This window comes from Anabrus simplex, chromosome 1 (assembly GCF_040414725.1).
Source record: "Anabrus simplex isolate iqAnaSimp1 chromosome 1, ASM4041472v1, whole genome shotgun sequence".
NCBI lineage: Eukaryota > Metazoa > Arthropoda > Insecta > Orthoptera > Tettigoniidae > Anabrus > Anabrus simplex.
The window spans coordinates 944,651,127-944,673,300 of NC_090265.1; the positions used below are offsets into that span (position 1 = coordinate 944,651,127).

Genomic DNA, 22,174 nt, shown 5'->3' on the forward strand with positions numbered 1-22,174 from the left:
ATCGTTCGAGGCAGCGAGTCCTTCAAGTTCGGTGAGTATGAGTGTAATTGCAAGTTAACTGGGCGTTCTCGAATCTATTTGATCCTGGATCAAGTTGAACGCTCTAAAACGTTTATTTCCTTGGTCTGTAGAAGCGTTCATGTGGATCCCGAATCTGACATTAATGATGGCGGGACGGCTTAATCCCTTCCGATCACCAACCCAGTAATTAATCCCAATCCCACTCCGAAATCACCATCATCTCTGTACGTTGCTCCTGCCTTATGGTCACTACAGTATTAATGATCTCTATGATCATGACCAGTAATTTTTCCCACATCAGAAGCATGAGGGTGTCACTAATGTATGCAAGAACGTTCATTCATCACTTCATCCCCTTAAGATTCAACAGGCCGTATTACCCCTCAACTTACAAACAAGACCGGTTCAGACATTCATAAATCCAAATTTTAACTATTATGACGTTGTGTTGCTAGATGCTATTCAGTGAACGAAATAAGGAACTGCAGGGAGCTTTAAACTCCTGCATTATATTTATTTTTTCACTGAAATTTGCCTCACATGTATCCCCTTTTTATAAACAATTTTCATGGTTAAAAGTCGAGCAGTAGAGAAATCAGCTTGTATCATCCTTAATCTATCGACGCTAAACTGAAAATATAGCTGAATATCTCGCCAGTAATTTCCGTTTTCTATCTTGCTTTCATGACCGCGACGCGCGATCTGTGTCAGTAATTGCAGTACCTCCACATCATACATCTGCCTTCAGTAATTCTTTCCTTGTGTCGGGCGCTAGAATATGGAATGCTTTACCCCTGAAATTAGTAATTGTTTTTCATTAATTACTTTCGAAAGACAGACTAAAGATTTCCCCTTGAATACGTAAGCTATATTACATAGTTATCTGTGAACGTGCGATTGAATGTCTTGAGTAAATAGTTCCCAAATGTTTTTATACATTATTGTTATGTTATATGTATTTCACGTAGAACAGTTAATATTGAATTCATTATGCTCATTTTATACTTAGGATGTAGATCTTTTAGTTTTAGTCTATATTAAGTTGTATTGTATAGGCTACATTAAGTTTGAGCATATATAATGTATTCAGTATCAAGCCACGTAATGTGGTTAAGTGTAAGATAGGGCCAAGTGCCCTAACTTTGTCACAATAAAGGCATAAATAAATAAATAAATAAATAAATAAATAAATAAATAAATAAATAAATAAATAAATAAATCTCATGCCATAAGACATATTTATTTCACTGTCGAATAATGTTTCATTTCACCTGCATCTCCCCTCAACATCTCTCATTGTATCGATACTAGCTCTACCTACTCGTCCACTCTGAAGTAGAAACAACTCGAGTCAATTTCACCTGCAGTCTGTGCTATGCAGTCATAAATACGAATTCCGGCTGTGTTTGTTAACAGCGCTATTAAAGAAGAGGAACAAGGTTTATGGCAGCTCTTAATTACCAGAAATAGTAAATGAACATAGAGTGTGTAATACTCAGCCGAAATTACGGCATATTAACTCGCTAATTAATCTTCTACTAAAGATCTGGAATGCATTCATTTTCAAACTTTTGTTAATCGCGCATGAAAGAATTTTATCGCGACCAGTTCTATCGGTAATAATGAAGTCCTGCTTCCTCACTAAATGGTTTAGAGAGCCGTGGGTGTGCTTCCCGACAGAGCCAAGGATTTTAACTGCGTATGGTTCATTCCTTTGGCCAGGATATTAGCTGTTCGTGTTCCTGTTTGTCATAATACGCTTGTCATCATTCACACAACACACCACTCTATCAACCACATCGGTAATTAACAACAGTGAATACATCCCTCCACAGAGGGAAGGGCATCCGATAATAAAACTGGGCAAATTCACATCAAATGTCGATGCCAATCAACTGTAAAAAGGCCAAGAATAATAATAGAACTAATGACCAAATGAAGAAGAACCAGCCTAGGGCTGAAGTCACCGTGTGTAAGCGTTTTGATCTGACGTAATTTAGGCTATCTGGGTTTCAATTTCGAAGTTCCACTTAACTATTTCAGATGTCGCAGAAGTAATTAGGCAACATATCAATGTATCATCACACATCCTTTATAAATGTCGACGAAGTGCCGAATTGGCTTCCTCTCCACTTCTTCGAGAATGCGACTACTTCTGCAGCGTTTGAAAGCAGATTGGGCGATCACACTCTACCACTGGCCCACAGAGGGAACTTTTTTACAGTTCATCTTTCCGTATTATTCCTTTTTTAAATCAATATTCACGAACACTGTTTGTGAGAGAACCCCACTTAAAATCCCGAACATAGTTAAATTCTTCACGGCAGAGCCCTGAATTGAACTCGTACCAACCGACAGCAAAGGCATTTGATAACCACTAAATCACGGCAGCTGCACTTAACGAGTTAGCATGCTCGCTCCTCTTAATTACATTAAATATGTGAATATAAGTCACCAGTCCTACAGCTTTATATGAAATCCGAACTAGCCTATAGGGACGAGATGCCCCACTTCAAAATTATTACTTGCAGAGACGTAATTTGAACCAAAAACGCTCTAGTCAGAAAAGAATAAGGTTTTTAATGCATTAATACTGGTAAAGATACAAAACTTCTATCATCATTAGATTTTTCCTTCGTTCACGAACTAGGAGTCAGCGAGAGATGAGGTTGACATAAATACTCAGAAAAACGAAACATGTAGGGCCTACAAATATCTATCATAGGGCGTCCGACAGATATTTGCCCAGTTGACGCACATTGTAAGGTTCGTTTCGGCACTCTCCTTCTATTCATTCTGCCAACATGTCTAATTTTATCTGAGTGCCTATGTATTGAGGCACAGATTCAATTATTAAAGATAAACTGTTGCTTTTAAAATTTTCAGGTATATGAATATGGATGGAAATAATGAATTAGTTAATTTAGTTGCATGTTCATTTAAAATTCTCTTCAGACTGTCAATTTGTATTTGAAGCAGCAACATGATATTGAAACTCTGTCCGCGAATGGTTATTTTTATATGCTTCATATTATATTTTACTTTCAGCCATACATCCTAGTTTTTGTTCAAATCAGTTACTGTACTTTCGTGAATTTTGAAATCCTCTCACTTATTCTACAGTATCTCTACATACATAAAACTCAGCGTCTGTTTGCATGTACCATGTTACACCTCTGAGAATGTAAAATTCGTGGCAATTCCGTTTATATTGGTATTTCATTACGTGGCTAATTAATATAAGCATGTTACATTTATGAAGCTGCAATTAATTTCAGGCAAATCTTTTCACTTGACACTTGAAAAAGCTAGTTATTGTGGTACGCAGCCGTTGAAGTCCCCAGGCCTAAGGCCGCAAGCTACAAAAGGAAAATATTTAAAGTTGCATAAAGGGGATGTGACTGGACGATTTAAGCATTAACAGTTTGTAATGTTTCCAAATGAAGCAACATCTAGTCGTTATTCCAAGAATAGTTCGGTAAACGGAACCAAATTTGAAATTTGAATTGGTTATATTAAAGCCTATGAACAAGGAAGCGTGTTCTTTATGTCGTCGGTGGTCGTGCACATTAATTGTCTTTATCACTGGTTCTTAATATTTCATTGGTCATAATATGTGCCAAATATGTTTCGGCTCTTCTCGTTTGTAGGTCATCATGTGTTACTAGTCATAACTAACTGATTATCACTTACAAGAACGATTTACTAATCTCGACAACGAAGTTGTAGATTAAGAGACCACCCTAGAACCAGGAAACTGCAAATCGAAGTGGGAATGTGGACGTCGTAGCAGGGGAAGTTAACCAAGGACGACAACAGTACATAAGGATCTTGTGCAGAATTAGATCCACGGAAAGAAATCAATGTGACCCAATCATTTGGTCTTGCTGGCTGACAATTAACAGGAGAAATGGCAGTAAGTTGTACACACAACGATGACATTTTCATGTATAAAAATCCTGTCTTCATCAGACTATTAGTATTATTATTATTATTATCATTGTGTTATTTTGTTTTAATTTAAATAGTTAATCAATTAGTTACATTCTTTTACAGCAGCCTTAATCACATGCTCCTACAAATTTTATGTTTTTTTCAAGGGTATCACATAAGGCTCAGTCAACAGAATATCAGATTTCCAGTCAATGTACGTAACCTGAAATAAAGTTCAACCTACCTATTTACCTACATTTTTGGAAAAAATGTAAATAATTATTATAATTCATGTAAATCTACTTGAAGAAAGTTTCTATTACAATATATGTATGTATGTATGTAAACAGTCTATATATATATATATATATATATATGTGTCTAGTTGTAACACCATAACAACTGGACGGCTTTCTTTTATGTGGTTTCCGCTGGTGCCTGGAGGATTTCCATAGAAAGGTTTTCGTGTGTAAAATATAGAATTGTGTTGAAAGGACTTCGAGCAGGAACTGTTAGAAGAAAATAACGCCACGCGATACAATGTCACGGCTTCCGCTACCCAAGTCATTAATGATATCCACAAACTATATGCATAAGAATTGAAAGCATAAGAAGTTCTACAAGAAAAGTTCCCGGAATCACGTTTGTATCTTTAAAAGGTCCGAGCGAGTTGGCCGTGTGGTTAGGGGCGCGCAGCTGTGATCATGCCTTGGGGAGATAGTGGGTTCGAACCGCACTGTTGGCAACCCTGAAGATAGTTTTCTGTGGTTTCCCATTTTCACACCAGGCAAATGCTGGGGCTGTAACTTAATTGCGGCTACGGCCGCTCCTTCCCACTCTTAGCCCTTTCCTACGCCATCGTCGCCTTAAGACCTGTCTGTATCAGTGCGAGCAGTGTTGCCAACACTGTAGGAGTGAAATCTGCTAATTGACTGTGCCAATTCCGCTAGAAATCCGCTAGATTCTTCAGCATTTCATTTATTAATTAAATAAATAAAATATACAATATTGCATATTTGTTTCCCGAGTAGGAACGAAGCTTAATAGAGCATAGAATTGGGAATGTTTGGAGTTAAAAATGAGCATGATTTTTTAAATGTAAGATAATTTAGTGCTTTACTGCTTACCGCTTATTGACTAGTCCTACCCTCTTAATCAACGCAATATAAATACGGTATTACAATCACCAGGCATTAGGATGCTCTTACACTGTAACATATTCCACGGAATTTTAAGTCCTCAACATTTGTTGATTCGTCAACGATGATACGATAAAGGCTGTCTGTCACCTATATATTTTTTACAACTCATTTATGTCATGAGGGAGCCTCCGTGGCTCAGACGGCAGAGCGTCGGCCTCTCACCGCTGGATACCGTGGTTCAAAAGCCGGTCACTCCCTGTGAGATTTGTGCTGGACAAAGCGGAGGCGGGACAGGTTTTTCTCCGGGTACTCCGGTTTTCCCTGTCATCTTTCATTCCAGCAACACTCTTCATTATCATTTCGTAGCATCTATCAGTCATTAATATATCAGCCCGCCTGGTGGCCATGATCGTTAAGGCGCTGAAGTCTAAAACGGTCTAACACCGAGGTTAGCCGGTTCGAGTCCCGTTGGTCGAAAAAATTTTCACCATCAGAATGTTGGCCGGCAGGGTAGGGGAGGTGGTGGTATACAATTTCTAATCACTAGATTGCGTGCCAAAAGCCTGGATTAAATTCCAAACCTCTCCGCAGTGCTCATATGGAGTGAGGGCATATGACGCTGTTGATGGTGATTCGTCCGTCGGATGGGGACGTTAAGCCTTGAGCAGACCCCTTGGTGCTATTCGACAGGAGTAGGCTATGTGCCGGCACCGGGTTTCACCCTCTCCCTACTATCATATATCACGTCATTCATTTCATCTCTCATTAACTCCTCTGATGAGGTTGACGTCAGGAAGGGCATCCGGTCATAAAAAACCGCCACGACAAATTCATCTCACCTCATACCCGACCCCGTAGGGAAACGGGACAAGGGTTGGACAAACATCAGTCATTAATATATCACCTTGGGAGTGGCGACCCCATCGTACTAACAGCCTATATATGCTTCATTCATTACATCCCTGACCCGGTCATTGACTGAAAAACAGGTTGTAGGTTTTCATTTTTTCATTTATGACATGGGAACCAAATGTGTTTTTAATTATTGCAGTACACTTGCATCTGAAAATCTCTGGAAACAACCGAGCCTGTAAACATCGTCTTGCGAATTTCGGCAAAGATTTTTTTTTTTTTTTTTCTGCTAGTTGCTTTACGTCGCACCGACACAGATAGGTCTTATGGCGAAGACGGGACGGGGAAGGGCTAGAAGTGGGAAGGAAGCGGCCGTGGCCTTAATTAAGTTACAGCCCCAGCATTTGCCTGGTGTGAAAATGGGAAACCACGGAAAACCATCTTCAGGGCTGCCGACAGTGGGGTTCGAACCTACTATCTCCCGAATACTGGATTCTGGCCACACTTAAGCGACTGCAGCTATCGAGCCCGGTGGCAAAGAGATTACAGTAGTGGTTAATAAACTGCAATGTTCCGGAATATATATATACTTGATATTTAAACATACGTACACAGTAAGTACAATGAGTCATTAAGGCATAGGCAATAAAAATTCAGTAAATCGTTTAAATATAAAAAAACACGAAATGCATGCACAACACGCTGATGAAAGTCACTAAAATATTGAATACCTAGAGAAAGGACCCCTGTGGTGGTGTGGTAGGGACGACTCAGTCCCACACAGACACCAGTGAAGAACTGAACTAATGTATACACTCACAAAGTAAAACAGATCTCGTCCAGTAAAAATAATAGCACTTCCTAATGACATGAACGTGATTTACCGTACAGGTTCGGCCCGACGCAACTGAGAAACAACTTTAGTGGTACTTCCACTGGGAACTAGGTACATTCTAAATTTACCCATTAATTTGAGTCAGTGATATTTATGCTATAAATGTGTGACATTATGTTTGCATTTAACAAAGACACTAGAAAATCCTCCGAGACATCAAAATTCCACCAAGATTTCCGCTAGCCACTAAATGCATTTTTTCGCCGCTAGAAGGATTTAGAATCCGCCAGCTTTGGCGGGAAATCTGCTAAGTTGGCAACACTGAGTGTGACATAAAGCAACTTATAAAAAATATTAAAGCATTCGTGAACCAAAACGAGTATAACTTGAAAACGACTGGACAGATTTTTATGCGGTATTTACAAATTATATGCGTACGAACTGCTGAGCATAAAACGTATGCTAGATACGAGAATAAAATTCTTCAACTTCAGAACGCTTGGGAAATTTTCATACGGTTTTCACTGTTACCTCGAGGAACACGCGAGGGAGGTCTATGCATAAAATGTTGAACTATGGTGAAACGAAGCCAAATATTAACGATTTCTGAGGAAAAAGAAACTGTATATAAAATAATGCCAGGCGACAACATTTATCATCTTACGCTGCCTAAATCATAGAAGACATCCAGAAACTATTTGAATAAAGATTTTATGGCATAAAACGTTCTTAAAAAACGTTCCGCGGGCCACGTACCAAAATTACAGTTTTTGTTTGTTTGTTTGTTTGTTTGTTAACGGTAGAAATCTTGCGCTAGGTACGGGAAGGTATAACTCGATAACTGCTGAAGAGATTATGTGATTTTCGCTGTTGCCAAGAGGATCTCACGGAGAAGGTTTCCTTGTATTTATTACTGAAAAGTGAAGGAAAACAGATCAGAAACTGTGTCTGCGAAACAGCTTCAAGGACTGTAAAGAATTGTACAGCTCACAGTAACAGGTTTTACATTTGTTAACTGTACTGGGTTAGGAAAGACCATTCCTGAGACTCGGCTTAACATAGCTTAAACCGATCAAGAGATCCTCACACTATGTGCGTAAGATCTACAGTATCTATGAAAAATGCCACAAGACCACATGTGCATAACGAAGCCCTCAACTAAACAACTGCCATGGTTTCACGTCTTCACCATATGAAGCACATTAATATTCATATCTCCAGTCTAAAATAATTGGGCCATAATCATTCTTTTCATTCAAGTGGAAACCAGCACATAAGCTGACATTAAAGAAACTGCAAATAATACCATCCCAACGTCTATATTTTGGAAAATACAATAACTCATCACTGAGTGACAAATAAACTACTGTTGGGAGATCAGAAGAATGCACATGCCCGGTGAGGCACGGGGCGAAGGGGTTTTCACCAGCAGAGCCAGTGACGCAATGGTTACCATAGCAACTCCGCTACTATCCAGACGACTTTATATTATCTTCTACTGGCAGCTCTTCGCTCTCGTCAGTTGTAATCCAGCAAACTGCGAAGTGTGAGTCGATGTTTTCGTGTAGCAGATACGAGGAGATAAGAGCCGATCTGTCTGGGCAGAACAGGAAGTTCATGCTTGCAGGCCACATTCCTCATTCTTGCATTCTTCTCATCTCTACACAGTACCACAAACAGCTACGTACAGCAGTACAGCATATTTAACGGTATTCAGCGTTGGAATTATTATATTTATAGTACACTGCGTTATTTTTTGCGTAACTCAAGGGAGACAATCGCTTGGATTCACAAAACCTGGTCAATGTGGGCAAAGTCGCGGGTAGTTTAGCTACAGTAGTTTACTGGTATGCGTGTTATTGAGAACAATATTCCTAATAACGGCATGGGGGCATGGAATTTGCATAACTTGAAAACACGTGGACGAGGGTTGTCAAAGGTAAATGTTTGTGAACCACTGGTATAAACCTACGGTCCACACAGCTCTTTATGGAATTACGCGTGCCACGACAACTGCTGTTCAGTCTGATGGACAGCAGGTATTTAAAAAAAATTCAATCGGACAGAGAAAATTTCCCCAGCCGTACCGTCTGGTTTTCTTGAAGAGTTTGACTGTCTCTCACATCAGACAGCTTCTATCCAAAGCAGAAACACTTTCTTCCTAGTGATTTTCCGTCGCACTAACACGGTGAGGCAAGGATGAGAAACTCCTAGTGTTGGTAAACTCATAGTATTGGGAAGGTAGCGGCTTTGCTCTTATTTCAGGTACAGCCCCTGCTGAGAAAATAAAAAAACGAAAAATCATATATCAAGACTGATGACGGGGCAATTCAAACTCACCATCTCCTGAGTGCCATCTCGTTCGCTAAAGGAAACTGACCAACGAAAGCATCTCGTGTATAGGGAAGCTGTTCAAATTTAAACTCATCACTTATTCTAGACTAGCAAGGCCGAGTAGCTCAGACGGTGGAGCGCTGGCCGTCTGAGCCCAATTTGGCAAGTTCGATACTGACTCAGTCCGGTGTAACTTGAAGATAATAAAATACTTCAGCTTCGTGCGGTAGATTTAGTGACACGTGAAAAACCCGGCTGTACAAAATTCCGGTACCTTGGCGTCTTCTAAAATCGAAAAACTAGTTACTGGGACGTAAAAAGATTATTATTATTATTATTATTATTATTATTATTATTATTATTCCTTAATCTGTTTACCCTCCACGGACTCTCAGCGAGGGATCATACCTCTACCTCCTCAAGGGCAGTGTCCTGGAGTGTGAAACTTTGGTTCGCGGGATACATCTGGCGAGGAGAATCAGTCCCTCATCAAGGTGGCCTCATCTGCTATGGTCAACAAGGGCCACGTGGAGGGATGGGAATATCAGAACGGATATACAAGAAAAAGGGAAGGAAACGGCCGAAGACTTATGTTAGGTACTACCCCGACTTTTGCCTGGAGGAGAAGTGGGAAGCCAGCGTAACTGAGGTGGGAATCGAACCTCCTATACTCAGTTGACCTCCTGAATGTGAGTGGACCCCGGTCCAGTCCTCGTGCCACTTGAAAAATTACGCGGCAGAGTGAGGAATTGAATCCGGACCTCCGAGGGTGGCAGCTAATCACACTAACCACTACACCACAGAGACGGAGATTGTTGTTATTATTATTAGTAGTAGTAGTAGTAGCAGCAGCGAATTCTCCCAGTATTGAGACGTTAAGCAAATAACTCAACTCATTTCTTCTGCGGGTTCTTCTTGATTTTCCAACAGGTTTTCATTCTTTCCGAGAAGGTTTGTTTATGTTCTACTGACCACATAGGTCAGTACTGTTGTTGTTGTGGTTGCTCTGATGTAACATTCCAGTTGATTATTTTGTGTCTAATGATGTCTCTTTCTGGGATGTCTCTTGAACTTACGTTGTCCTTTCGAAGTTCGTTTTGTCAATCTATTTTCTGGTAATCTAGTGAGATCACCGAAGAATTTCATTCGTCTTTTCCTAATGTCAATGAGAACTTTGGGTGTATCTTGCTCCTAACATTTTCCTAATTATCTTCCTCTCTTCATTTTTGATTTCTTAAAGTTCTTGCTTTCTTTTGAGTGCCAATGTTTCACCTGCGTAAAGGACTGTTAGTTTTATGTCTGTGTTGCAATGCCGAACTAGCTGCCTCTGTGGATCCGTGGTAGAGTGTCGGCCTCCGGATCCCAAGATAGCGGGTTCAAACCCGGCAGAGGTAGTCGGATTTTTGAAGGGCGGAAAAAAGTCCATTCGACACTCCATGTCGTACGATGTCGGCATGTAAAAGATCTCTGGTGATACATTTGGTATTTACCCGACAAAATTAATTAAATCTCAGCCATAGCCGCCCAAGAGAGATCCGGTTTACTCTAGGTCCGCTAGATGGCGGACAGAGTAAACCGGAATGTCGAAATTGACGAGCAGACAGCCAAATGGCGTCAAATCGAAATGTCTGCAAACGGTAGCTGAGGCCATACGATTATTATTATTATTATTATTATTATTATTATTAATGCCGAACTTTTGTATGTCTTGACATGGATTTTTTTGTTGGAGATATTTCGGACTAACCTTAATGCTCTTTTAATTTTTTGGAGACGAGTTTGTTGTGAGATCTTTTCAAGGCCTGTCGGTTCGATAAATTCTCCGAGGTATTTAAAATAAGGGACTCTGTCAATTGTACCATATCTTGTTCTCATGCTCTTGATATCTGTATTTGAACAAAATAATTTCGTTTTCTCGAATGATAAATGTAGTACCACGTTTTATGCACTTTCTTGAAGTATCTCGAGCTGTTTATCGGCAGTCTCCTCAACCTCAGTTAGTATCGCCAGATCATCTGCAAAAGTCGAATTAGCCTCCAAAACTCACATTTCTGGAGTTATTTCTCCCATTCTTCCAAAACCTTGTCTAGGACGAAGTTGAACAGAATAGGAGCGAGTCCATCATCTTGTCTCACGCCTCTTTGAATGTCGAAGGGTTCCGAGATTTCCCCCATAAATTTCACTTTAGATTTTTTGCCAGTCAGTGTTTGTTTTATAAATTCTCGAGTTTTGGAATCTAGCCCCCTCTCTTCTAGAATTTTGAACAGTGAGGGCCTATCGAATGAATCGTAAGCTTTTTTGAAATATACAAATGTGCATACGAGGTGTTTTTGTCTGAGAGCTCGCATTTTGAGTATAGTTTTTTGGTTAAACATTTGTTCGGGGCATGACCTATTTGGTCTGAATCCTGCTTGATATTCAGCTGCCGGGCTGAGTGGCTCAGACGGTTGAGGCGCTGGCCCTCTGACCCCAACTTGGCAGGTTCGATCCTGGCTCAGTCCGGTGGTATTTGAAGGTGCTCAAATACGTCAGCCTCGTGTCGGTAGATTTACTGGCACGTAAAAGAACTCCTGCGGGACGAAATTCCGGCACCTCGGCGTCTCAGAAAACCGTAAAAGTGGTTAGTGTGACGTAAACCAAATAGCATTATTATTATTATTATTATTATTATTATTATTATTATTATTATTATTATTATTATATTCAGCTAATTTTGGTTATAATTGCTTTCGTGTTCTTTACAAGAGACATGCCGATAAAATTTTGTAGCTGACAGATAAAAGAGAGATCCCTCGATAATTATTTACATCTGACTTGTCACCTTTCTTATGTAGTGGATGGATTAGAGCTATCTTCTAATCATCCGGGAGCTTTTCAGTTCGCCAAATGTTTTGAATTATTTGTATAATTTCTTTGAAAAAATTTGGGCCTAATTTTTTCAAAATTATAGCTACAATTCCGTCCTCTGCTGATACTTTGTTGTTTTTTAAGTTTCTTGATGTGTGAAGGAATTTCTTCTTGTGTTGGTGGTGAAGAATTTTCTGGTGTGATTTCTGGCTGTAATTTCTGGAATCTCTCTGTAGGTTCTGGACAATTTAAAAGCTGTGAAATACACGTGGGTAGTTCTGGCAATTTTCTTTATTTGTTAATGTCAGTTTATAATCTTGTTTCCGAAAGCAAAGGTTCTGTGGAGAAAACCCTTCAATTTGGTTCGTGAAGATCTTGTAAAAATCGTGTGTGTTGTAACTTTTGAAATCGTCATCAACTGACTTCAGTTTACCGTTGACGTATTTCCGTTTATTTTGTCTTAGAGTCTTAGATGCCTGATTTCGAACTTCTAAACATTTCTACTGTGTTTCTTTTGATCTGTTGCCATTGTAGTTTTGAATGCCATTTTCTTTTCTTCTAGTGCGCTCTCACATTATCGATTCCACCAAGGTGTTTTGGTTTCTCGCGAATGGGATGAGATCTTTCGCCGTTTTGATGATCATAGTTTGAAATTTCTCCCAATTCTCTGCAGATTGTTCTTCCCATTCTTCTGTTATTTTGGAGTCTATGATTTTGTGTAGATCAAATTTTGGGATCACCGGAGTTTTCCTTTTGAATTTTCTTTTGGGTGTGAATTTAATATTGATACCTGTTAAATAATGATTCAAATCGATGTTAGCACTTCTGCGCACTTGCAAATCGCGCATTCCTTTTTGCTAATCATACGATATTGCTACATGATGAATCTAAAATTCTCCTAAATGGTGGATGGGTGATCGCCATGTCTTTTGTTTTTTTGGATTTTTCTGCAGTGAAGTTGACATAATTTTCAAGTTGTTTTTTTGGCATAACCCAATGAGACGTGCGCCATTTTTTATTGGTGAACCTGTGTGCCGGATAGTCTCCCACTGTCTTTTTTGTATTTGCGTTCCCTGCCAACTTGTGCATTGAAATCACTGAGTAGAATGTTCACAACATCTTTTGGGATTTTGGCCATCTCTGTTTCAAGTTCTTCCCAGAATCTTTCCGTTTTCTCGGGCTCTTTTTATTTTCAACATTTGTTGGCGTATGTTCATTAATAAAGGTGTAGCTTTTGCTGGTGTGTTTGATTCTTAAAAACATAAGTTTATTCATGGGTTTCACCTCTCTTATGGATTCTAAAACTTTTTTGTCTACAATGAAGGCCATGCCAAATACTCCTACTACATAGCCAATTTTCTTGTTTGTTCCACTTTTGAAGATCCTGTCTATCGTTTCTGATTCTGTGAAACGTATTTCTTGTAGGGCCAGAATTTGGATTTTCTGCTTCGTAAGTTATGTTGTGAGATTGTATAGTTTTCCTGTTTGAATCAGTGTCTGAATGTTGAAAGTGCCAATGTAAGTGTGTGTTTCCCGTGGAAGTTTACCAGAGCACTCCGACTTGCTCTCTCGTAGAAGTCCAAGCTCCCCAGGATCCGAATGCTTCGTTGCCGCTTTAGCGTGGGTGGATCGTCTATCTGGGCTAATGTCTTTACTTATACGAGTCATGATTGCTTGTAATCAATCTAGCTTTCTCTAGGGGAGTAGAACGAGGAATTGTTAGTTCCTGGATCATCTTTACAGCCGCACATCTGGGGAACAGACGCTGACCACTTTGCCGCTTGCTAAAATCAGACGCGAAATGGTTTTGAATTGGTTCTTCCGCCCTCTCTGCCATTGGGATATTCCCTCTTCTGTCGTCGAGGCCGTTGACCATTTTTCTCTTTACCTCGTGTGATCAGCGAGTGCTTATTTGGCTAAGCCTTATTCACACCTGCCTGCATATCTACAGGATATTTCACTATCAGCCACTGGGACGTGTCGTGTCGGCGTTGAGGTGCCCCACCCCAGTGACTCACGTACGGTTGTGCTTCGCTCCTACTCAGTTCGGAGCTAAACCCCCACGCAAACTAATTCTTTGGATTATTATTATTTATTATTATTATTATTATTATTATTATTATTATTATTATTATTATTATTATTATTATTATTATTATTATTATTATTATTATTATTATTAATGACTACATTTTACAGTAGCCTTATCCATCATTTAAAATCCTAGAGCGAAATAATCGTAGCTTCACGATGCATTGATAGAATCGATTACTTATTATGATGTTACCGTATGCTTGTATTTAATTATTTAATTAGTTTTAAGTGTTATACAAGAAGCTAGCCCCACTTACGGAACAACTGTACACTTTTTATACAAACAAACTGAATTTCTTATCTTCTAAAACTAGCAAAGCAACGAAAGATGGAATTATTTTAAATGGAGAAGGAATTATAGGCCAACAAGTGTCTCGTAGAGGTATCAAGAAGCCAGTTAGTAACTCCCTCAGCTCTCCATTGGTAGAAATACAGGCTCCGGATCATAAGATTAAATGTCCAGTATCGCAGCTTTGTGGGCAGTGTCTTGATCCAAGGGCTTCGGGGTTTCAGACTCGATTCCTGGCCATGTGCTGGATTTCCTGATGGACAATTTCCTTGGCTTGAGGACTGGATGTGTGTGCTGTCCCCAACACCCTTGCAACTCTCACGCAAAGCTATCCTCCACCATAATACCACATGGTAACCCGTACACAGCCGACACTGGCCACTCTTACAAGAGTTGCATCAGTCTAATACTGCAATAGCCACATGAAATTATTATATACCTTCTAGCATTGCGGCAGAGATAGTCCAAGTTTTGAAGGGCAGAAAGAATGAAATTCGACACGTCATGTCGTATGATGTTTCTGATGACACATTTGGTGTTTACCCAAAAGAAATAATTAAAAACTCAGATACGGAAACCAGAAATGTCATTTGTCCTATGCAATTTGGCTGAGTAAATAAAAAACACACATACAGCCCAGATATGTCAAAGTAAAATGTCTGCATTCGGTTGCTCAGGTCACGTTATTATTATTATTATTATTATTATTATTATTATTATTATTATTATTATTATTATTATTATTATTATTATTAGATTGATGGCAGTGGAAGCCAATATACCGAATACTCTAAAGTTCAGTCAGTCGTGTCCCATAAAAAACAGCTAATATCCACGTGTTTTATATCACTATGGGTTGCATTTTATAACTATCAACCACCACTCATGATAATACTCAGTCCTGGAGCAAGACTGAACATCAGAACTTAATCACAAACCTAACATAATTTCAGTCTGTTGATTGAAAATGTACACGTGTATAGCGAATCTAAGTGATTGTACATGAATATTTTATTTATTTTGCAGGTGAGCTGTAGCAGTGGACGTGCCCTGAATGTGAGTGCTGAAGACCGAAAACTGGCGATCCAAGCATGGAGAGCTTTTCTGAAGGAACCTAGAAGCGGCGTCGACTTAGTGCTGGAGTGAGTGTGGGATAAAATATACTCCATACGTCGTAGCTATTAATTATTAGTCTAAAGGGAATTTTCAAAGAAGCAATTTATTTCAAGTAAGTTATGTACTGAAGGAATTATTTTACTGCTAGTGGCTCAACTTCACCCTATCACATACATATTTTGGGGGGATGGTGGGATGCGAAAGTAATGGAAGCTTTAATTAATTATCCCTTGTATTTCCCTTGTGTGAAGATGGGAAACCATGCAATCTATCTTCAAAACTATAGATGGTGGGGTTTGAACCAACTATTTTCCAAACGCAACGCAAGGTATACGAAGGGTTTTCAAAATGGCCCGAACATTTGATGTAACATCTTTATCGCTTATTGCACAATCCCACTATCCCACTGCCGCCTCAAAGTAGCCTCTCTACTGACGATACACCATCCCTATCGTTTCTTCCACTCTAGGAAAGCCTCCTGGAGCTCACTTTCTGGAATGACGCGCAGGTTTCTTGTTGCATTGTCCTGAATATCGTCTATGGTTCGCTTTCAATATCAGCCATAAACCCTCGTCTCATCGGCTGTTATGGTATTGCTAAGGGGTTTTCATTGTCAATGGTAGTGGCGAGCAGTTGCTGGCTGATTTAAGCACGAGTCTGTTTCTAATCGCCAATCTACAAACGCGGCAGGAATTTTGCACCGACACGTCGCTTCTCCCGTTTGTCACTCAAAATTTGATTGAAATGTCTCCGTGTACGTTCTACAAAGTTTGTAGAAACACACACACACACACATACACATACACGTTGTTGTTCACGCTCTTTCATTGTCACTTTGGTACTAATCCGACCAACAGCTTGTGCACTGCAGCGGCTGTAGCTCACCAAATACCGGTCAGAGCGAAAAGCGGCAAATGGCAGTCTGTGGTTCAAACCTGTCACTACGTGTGCTCAGTACCCGTAGCTCGTTTCCTCTGCAGGATGGCGCGCTATTTCAAAAGTTCCGTTTCGTTTTGGACACACATCGTACATCCGCGCGACCTCTAGCACGTAGCCAACTCAATCGGTGAAAGAAAGAAATCTTCTTCAATGCAGTTGATCATTGCTAGAAGACGACCTTCTAAATGCCTGTAAGTGTGAAAATCAAATTTCAGAACCAACTAAAATGTCTATAATTTCCATACATGACACATTATATGTTCTCCTAAGTCAGGCAATGTTTAAGGTGTAACAGTTTCCAAATCTTTCATGCGTCAAAAGTGCTTATAGAACTCAAACTAGAGATCCAAACAGCTTACAGAAAAATCCGTGCCCGTCAAGCCTACCGCCACCAAGTTACGAGTAGATAGCCGTGGTCAGCATGGTGATATTCTCGGTTGTATTTTCTCCCATATCAGACAAGCTTCCCATGTAACTGGCCTTAAGAAGGGCAGTGATTGCGGAGTCAACACCAACACTTTTCAGTGTTTGTCCTTGTAACTTATTTATTGTCATTGCTAGGTTATATGATACCTTTACAGAAGTGAACAATAACAGATATCTTTCTTTTCACGGTACTCAAAATACAATTTAGAATCTTGTATTTCACGTGGCAATAAAATAATTTCAAACATTAAATTTTTGACAACCGATCGTTGTCTCGAAATCCTTTCTCCTTTCTTTTACGTCATTTTCGCGTGCTTTATCCTCACTATTTACTTGTACACTCGCTCGCTCGGACGCTTTCATTCCCCACCCTGGGGGGGTGGGGCGGGCCACCTAGAGGGTGTCGCCCTCTCCCTGGCCAGGTTATTTGTACATACCACACACGAAAATGTTCGGCACCGAGCTCGATAGCTGCAGTCGCTTAAGTGCGGCCAGTATCCAGTATTCGGGAGATAGTAGGTTCGAACCCCACTGTCAGCAGCACTGAAAATGGTTTCCGTGGTTTCCCATTTTCACACCAGGCAAATGCTAGGGCTGTACCTTAATTAAGCCCACGACCGCTTCCTTCCCACGCCTAGCCCTTTTCTGTCCCATCGTCGCCGTAAGACCAATCTGTGTCGGTGCGACGTAAAACAACTAGCAAAAAAAATGTTCGGTACCGTGTTGATTTAGTGCTTATGGTAGCACCTATTTCAGTTTCTTTATAAGTGCTTCAGTGGAGAAAGAATGATGAATAACTTTCGGAATTGCACCTTTCATATCTCAGCAAACGTTTTCACATGAACTCAGGCTATAGTGTTGCATGCGCTGTTCATAACAATAGCTTAATGTAGTAACAAACACAGTTATACCGTAAAACTGCATAACATGCATACATCGAACTCACATTCACGTAAATAGTTCTGCCACTAGCTTAGCCGAACACACTAACGTCGAGACTTGTAACGACCTTAAAAGGGTTAAGTATGCTAGTAATAACGAAACCTATATAAGAGGGAGGGTGGACCATGGACCAAAGTTGATAAATCTACACCGCAATCAAGCAGTTCAGTGCTGATTTTTCTCCTATGTTCATAACTCAATTTTATTCAAGATCAGTATCCCACTCCTTTAATGTCTCTACGACAAACGGAACATCAAATTTACAAGCCAGAGTAACCTCTGGAGGAGTGGAAGGTAAGATTCCTGCATTAACTTTGACACTGACCTGATATTAATGTGTATTAGAAGCAAACTACAGCGCCATGCACTGCTCCAAATTTTTCGCTTCATAACCAGAAATCAAACCCTTCCGTCTGGATGAACCGACCATGTCTCTCAGATGGAGTCACCGTTTTATAATTATCTAGAAAGGCCTTTCACATTGAATGCAGCCGTTACAAGCTATGTCCTTTTGAAAGGCATAACATATGATTGGTATTTCCCTTTGTGTGATACAAGATCAATGTTTCTGATATTACTCCCGAGTGTAGATTTCATTTTTAATGGATTATTATTCGCCGACATTCCAGGAAGCTCATTCAGTGTACATCCCTTGAAATGAATCCAACCGCATGATAATTATTTGAGTTTAAACCCGACCGAAAATATTTATTCATTAGCTGGCACAGTACAACCAAACATCAGACGTCGGGGCATGAAAAGGAAGAAGCACAAGACTTCATTATACAGTCATCTCCCTACCATATGTCAACGCAGATGTTGGGGGAATACGTGTGCTTTCAGAACATCACCTCTACAAACCCAATTCTACAGCATTTTGAAGACAGACTCTGTCTGAAGATACAGACACCAGCTTCATCATATCCGGAGAAGTTTCAACCGTTTAAGAACAAAGTTCTCCAAATGGACAAGCAACACGGTGAAGTAGATTGATACTAATGAAGGGCATTCCTTCTTTGCTAATTTCTAGAAAATCCCTATTCGCAGTGCGAGATAAATTTATCACCTGGTAAGAGAATTATAGATGTAGAATTCTGGAAAGGTGGGGTGTGATTATAGAGTTATTCCGTAAAACTAGAGAAGTTGTTGATGATGATGATGATGATGATGATGATGATGATGATGATGATGATGATGATGAAGAAACAGAAAGAGGTCTATTCGTTCATCCATATCCGAAACGCAATAAGAACCCACAGATTCTATTAATCTTCACCGACATGCAGCTTAATGCCACTTGGTAACTGTCATACGAATTTACTGTATGTGTTTCTAAACAGTACGGCGGAGTACAGGACACTGAAATATACACTCTAAGTTTTCCCAACTGACAAGTGTATTTATTATTTGTTACAACAACCAAGGGTAATTTTACACAGTTTACTAGTAGTTAATTTAAATATTATACTACAATGGAGAATGGTGTGGCGCTTTAGCTAAATGGTCAGCCTACCGGTCTTCTATTCAGAGTCCCAGGTTCGATTATCGGCCGGATCGAGGTTTTAATCGCATCTGGGTTATTCCTCAAGTTCGTGGACTGGGTGTTAGTGAGCGTCTTAATACACATACAGCACATCACACGATAACCACCGAAACACGCAATAGTGAATACATTCCTCCATATAGGGGTTGGCCTCGGTAAAGGCATCCTGGTGTAAACCTAGGCTAAATATTGAACATTCAAAGGCCAGGAAGAAGACTGCAATGGAGAAATGACAAATGGATTATTTTGGAAACTCTAACTTGATGCCGTATTAGCAAGAACTAAACACACACACACACAGGGCCTACGTAACCGCAGTGCAAATTTACTATGCATCAGTATTTCAAAGCAAACTTACTTGTGTTCATAATTATCAGCAATATGCTATGCCATATTCCATTTATTTCACTGACGATTCAGTATTGAAATTACTCTGCACTCGTAGGCATGTTCCAGGAAAGCGAGTCCAGTGATACGCATGTTATGACAGGTGTAGATATTTAATCTGAATTTTAGTCACGAAATATAGAAATTATTTGGAACGAATACCCAGTAAATCAGTGACCCCTTATTCTTCGAATTTATACAAACCGCAGTTTATAAACTCACCTGAAAATATCTCCGCTGTCATCCGATTATTATTTATTTAGTACATAGTTTGAAATGCGTATCTCCGTTGCTGAAAAACCAATAAAAGGAGGGAATGATGATAGAACCGTAAAAGGAGCACTCCGTGCTGATCAGAAACGGCGTTGACACTGAAATGTTACGGTATAAATACAGTTGTAACGATCTTCTCCGTCGCTGAGATCGTTAACGGCCAATGTTACGTCTTGTGTCCACACATTCAAAACCTGTGCTAAAATAATATCTTCACGCATTTACTTCCATGCAGTGAGAGCCGAAATAATTAAGAACCGTAGCACAGTAATTATGGCAAGAATTAAGAAAGGGGTGAGACGGAGTTTTCCACTCTCACCATATATTTTAAACTTTTTAATTGAAGAAGCCATATGTGTTTTAAAGTAAAGGGCTAAGAGTATACAAATAAATGGGAAAAGAATCCACATTATTAGATTTCCTGACTCTGAGGAGGAACTAAATAGAATTCGAATAGTCTGTGTTACACATTTAAACATTACAAACTTAACATCAATATTATTATTATTATTATTATTATTATTAACGACTGTTATGTCTTTCAGCGTTCAGTCATTATTATTGACCTCAAGATATTTTTTTATGAACTGGAAGTAACAGACGTGTAAGTAACAAGATGGTCGCTGATACAAACAGGTGGGAGCAATGGGACGAGAGAACTCGCAACATGCGACAAAGGCAAAGTTAAGAATAAACTCCATGGATGGAGCTGCACGTGCGAACCAAATTCGGTAGGGGGGTCTCGTGAGGCGAATGGAGGAAGGCAGGTTAGATTGGAGATCTTGCCATGGACTGTGAGAGATGAGGAAGGAGATCTAAGTGACGATGGTTTGACGCACTTCTTTAATGAAGGAAAAACGGTGTGGAAATGAAAGGTGCCACAGAGCTGGTTGCGAGTACAGAAATGTGGAGACGCATAGTTAATTCATGGAGACTTTCAGACTGAACACTGAAATAAAAAAATTGGACGTTTTACGTGACTGTTGATATGGTGATTATAGCCACAGAAACATGAACCACTATGTCATAATTTCTCTTTGTTTCAAAAACCCTCCACTGGAATTTATAACAGTATAGAAAATGCATGATGCACGTATGTCTTTTATTATTATTATTATTATTATTATTATTATTATTATTATTATTATTATTATTATTATTTAGTTGATTACAGAATTCTATATTAGGGTACTATTTCACGAATGGTTAAAAATAAAATCCCACATAACAGTTCAATTTCACAAGGCAATTTAATATCTCTCGCTATGCAGGAGTGCAAATTACTCAAAGAATGTCATCTTCATATCAGACTATCATTGGCCCCAGCTTCATAAATCGGCTCCAAATGTCAAACTGCTTCATTAAAAAAAGATATGAGATAGCCTTTAATGGGGCTAGAAGCAGTAACAATTCCTGTGTCGTGTGATACCGTTTCGTGATAGTTGAACGTCGAAACTTTCTCCTTTCATCAAAACGTAATCTGCATTAATGATAATATTGTTAAAATTGGGAGTAAGTTGGTTTGTTAGTGCAATTTGGACCACTTAAATTTAAACGTCCATAACTCTACTGACCTAATGAAAATTTCTCAAAATTTTATACACGATAATTAGTACTATGTATCAAACGATTTTATGAACATGAATATTATCCTTATGTTCTTTTAAAAGTAAAGTAATATTTATTCTCAAATTTGTTATCATGTAATTTGGACAGATAGCATGTAACTTGGCTTAGATGATCGTGTAATTTGGACTCGTAAATACAAACTCTCACGAGTTATTTGATGTATTTATTATGAAACATTAAGCAATAAAATACTGCGCTATGAATTATTGTGGTCGTCAAGTTTGGCATGCAGGACAATGATAAAAGAATTCATCCTGCATTTTGGTGCAGTTTTCATGAGCCCTATTTTTGCAACTATTGCAGTGAATCCAATCGTCGTCATAATACTTGTCTCATACAATGCAAAGAGTTTTCGATTTTTTTCTTGCGTTTGTTTTTTCTTGAACAGTTTCTCGACCGCTGCTCATCCCGAAGGCGTGGAGATAACGAGGTGTCGTGTGGTCAACACGACGGATCCTCTCGGCCGTTATTTTTTGCTTTCTAGACTGGGGGCCGCCGTTTAACCGTCAGATAACTCTTCAATGGTAATCACGTAGGTTGATTGGACCCCAAACCAGCCCTGAGATCCAGGT

General features: G+C 39.5%; 1 protein-coding gene across 1 annotated transcript in view; it reads left to right on the forward strand.

Moving 5' to 3' along the window:
• LOC136875038 (uncharacterized) overlaps positions 1 to 22,174 on the forward strand; it is an 82,579-nt gene that overhangs the window by 18,153 nt on the left and 42,252 nt on the right. Inside the window, exon 2 of the mRNA XM_067148762.2 lies at positions 15,374 to 15,489. Coding sequence (XP_067004863.1) covers positions 15,374 to 15,489 — 116 coding nt within the window. The remainder of the gene's footprint in view (positions 1 to 15,373; positions 15,490 to 22,174) is intronic.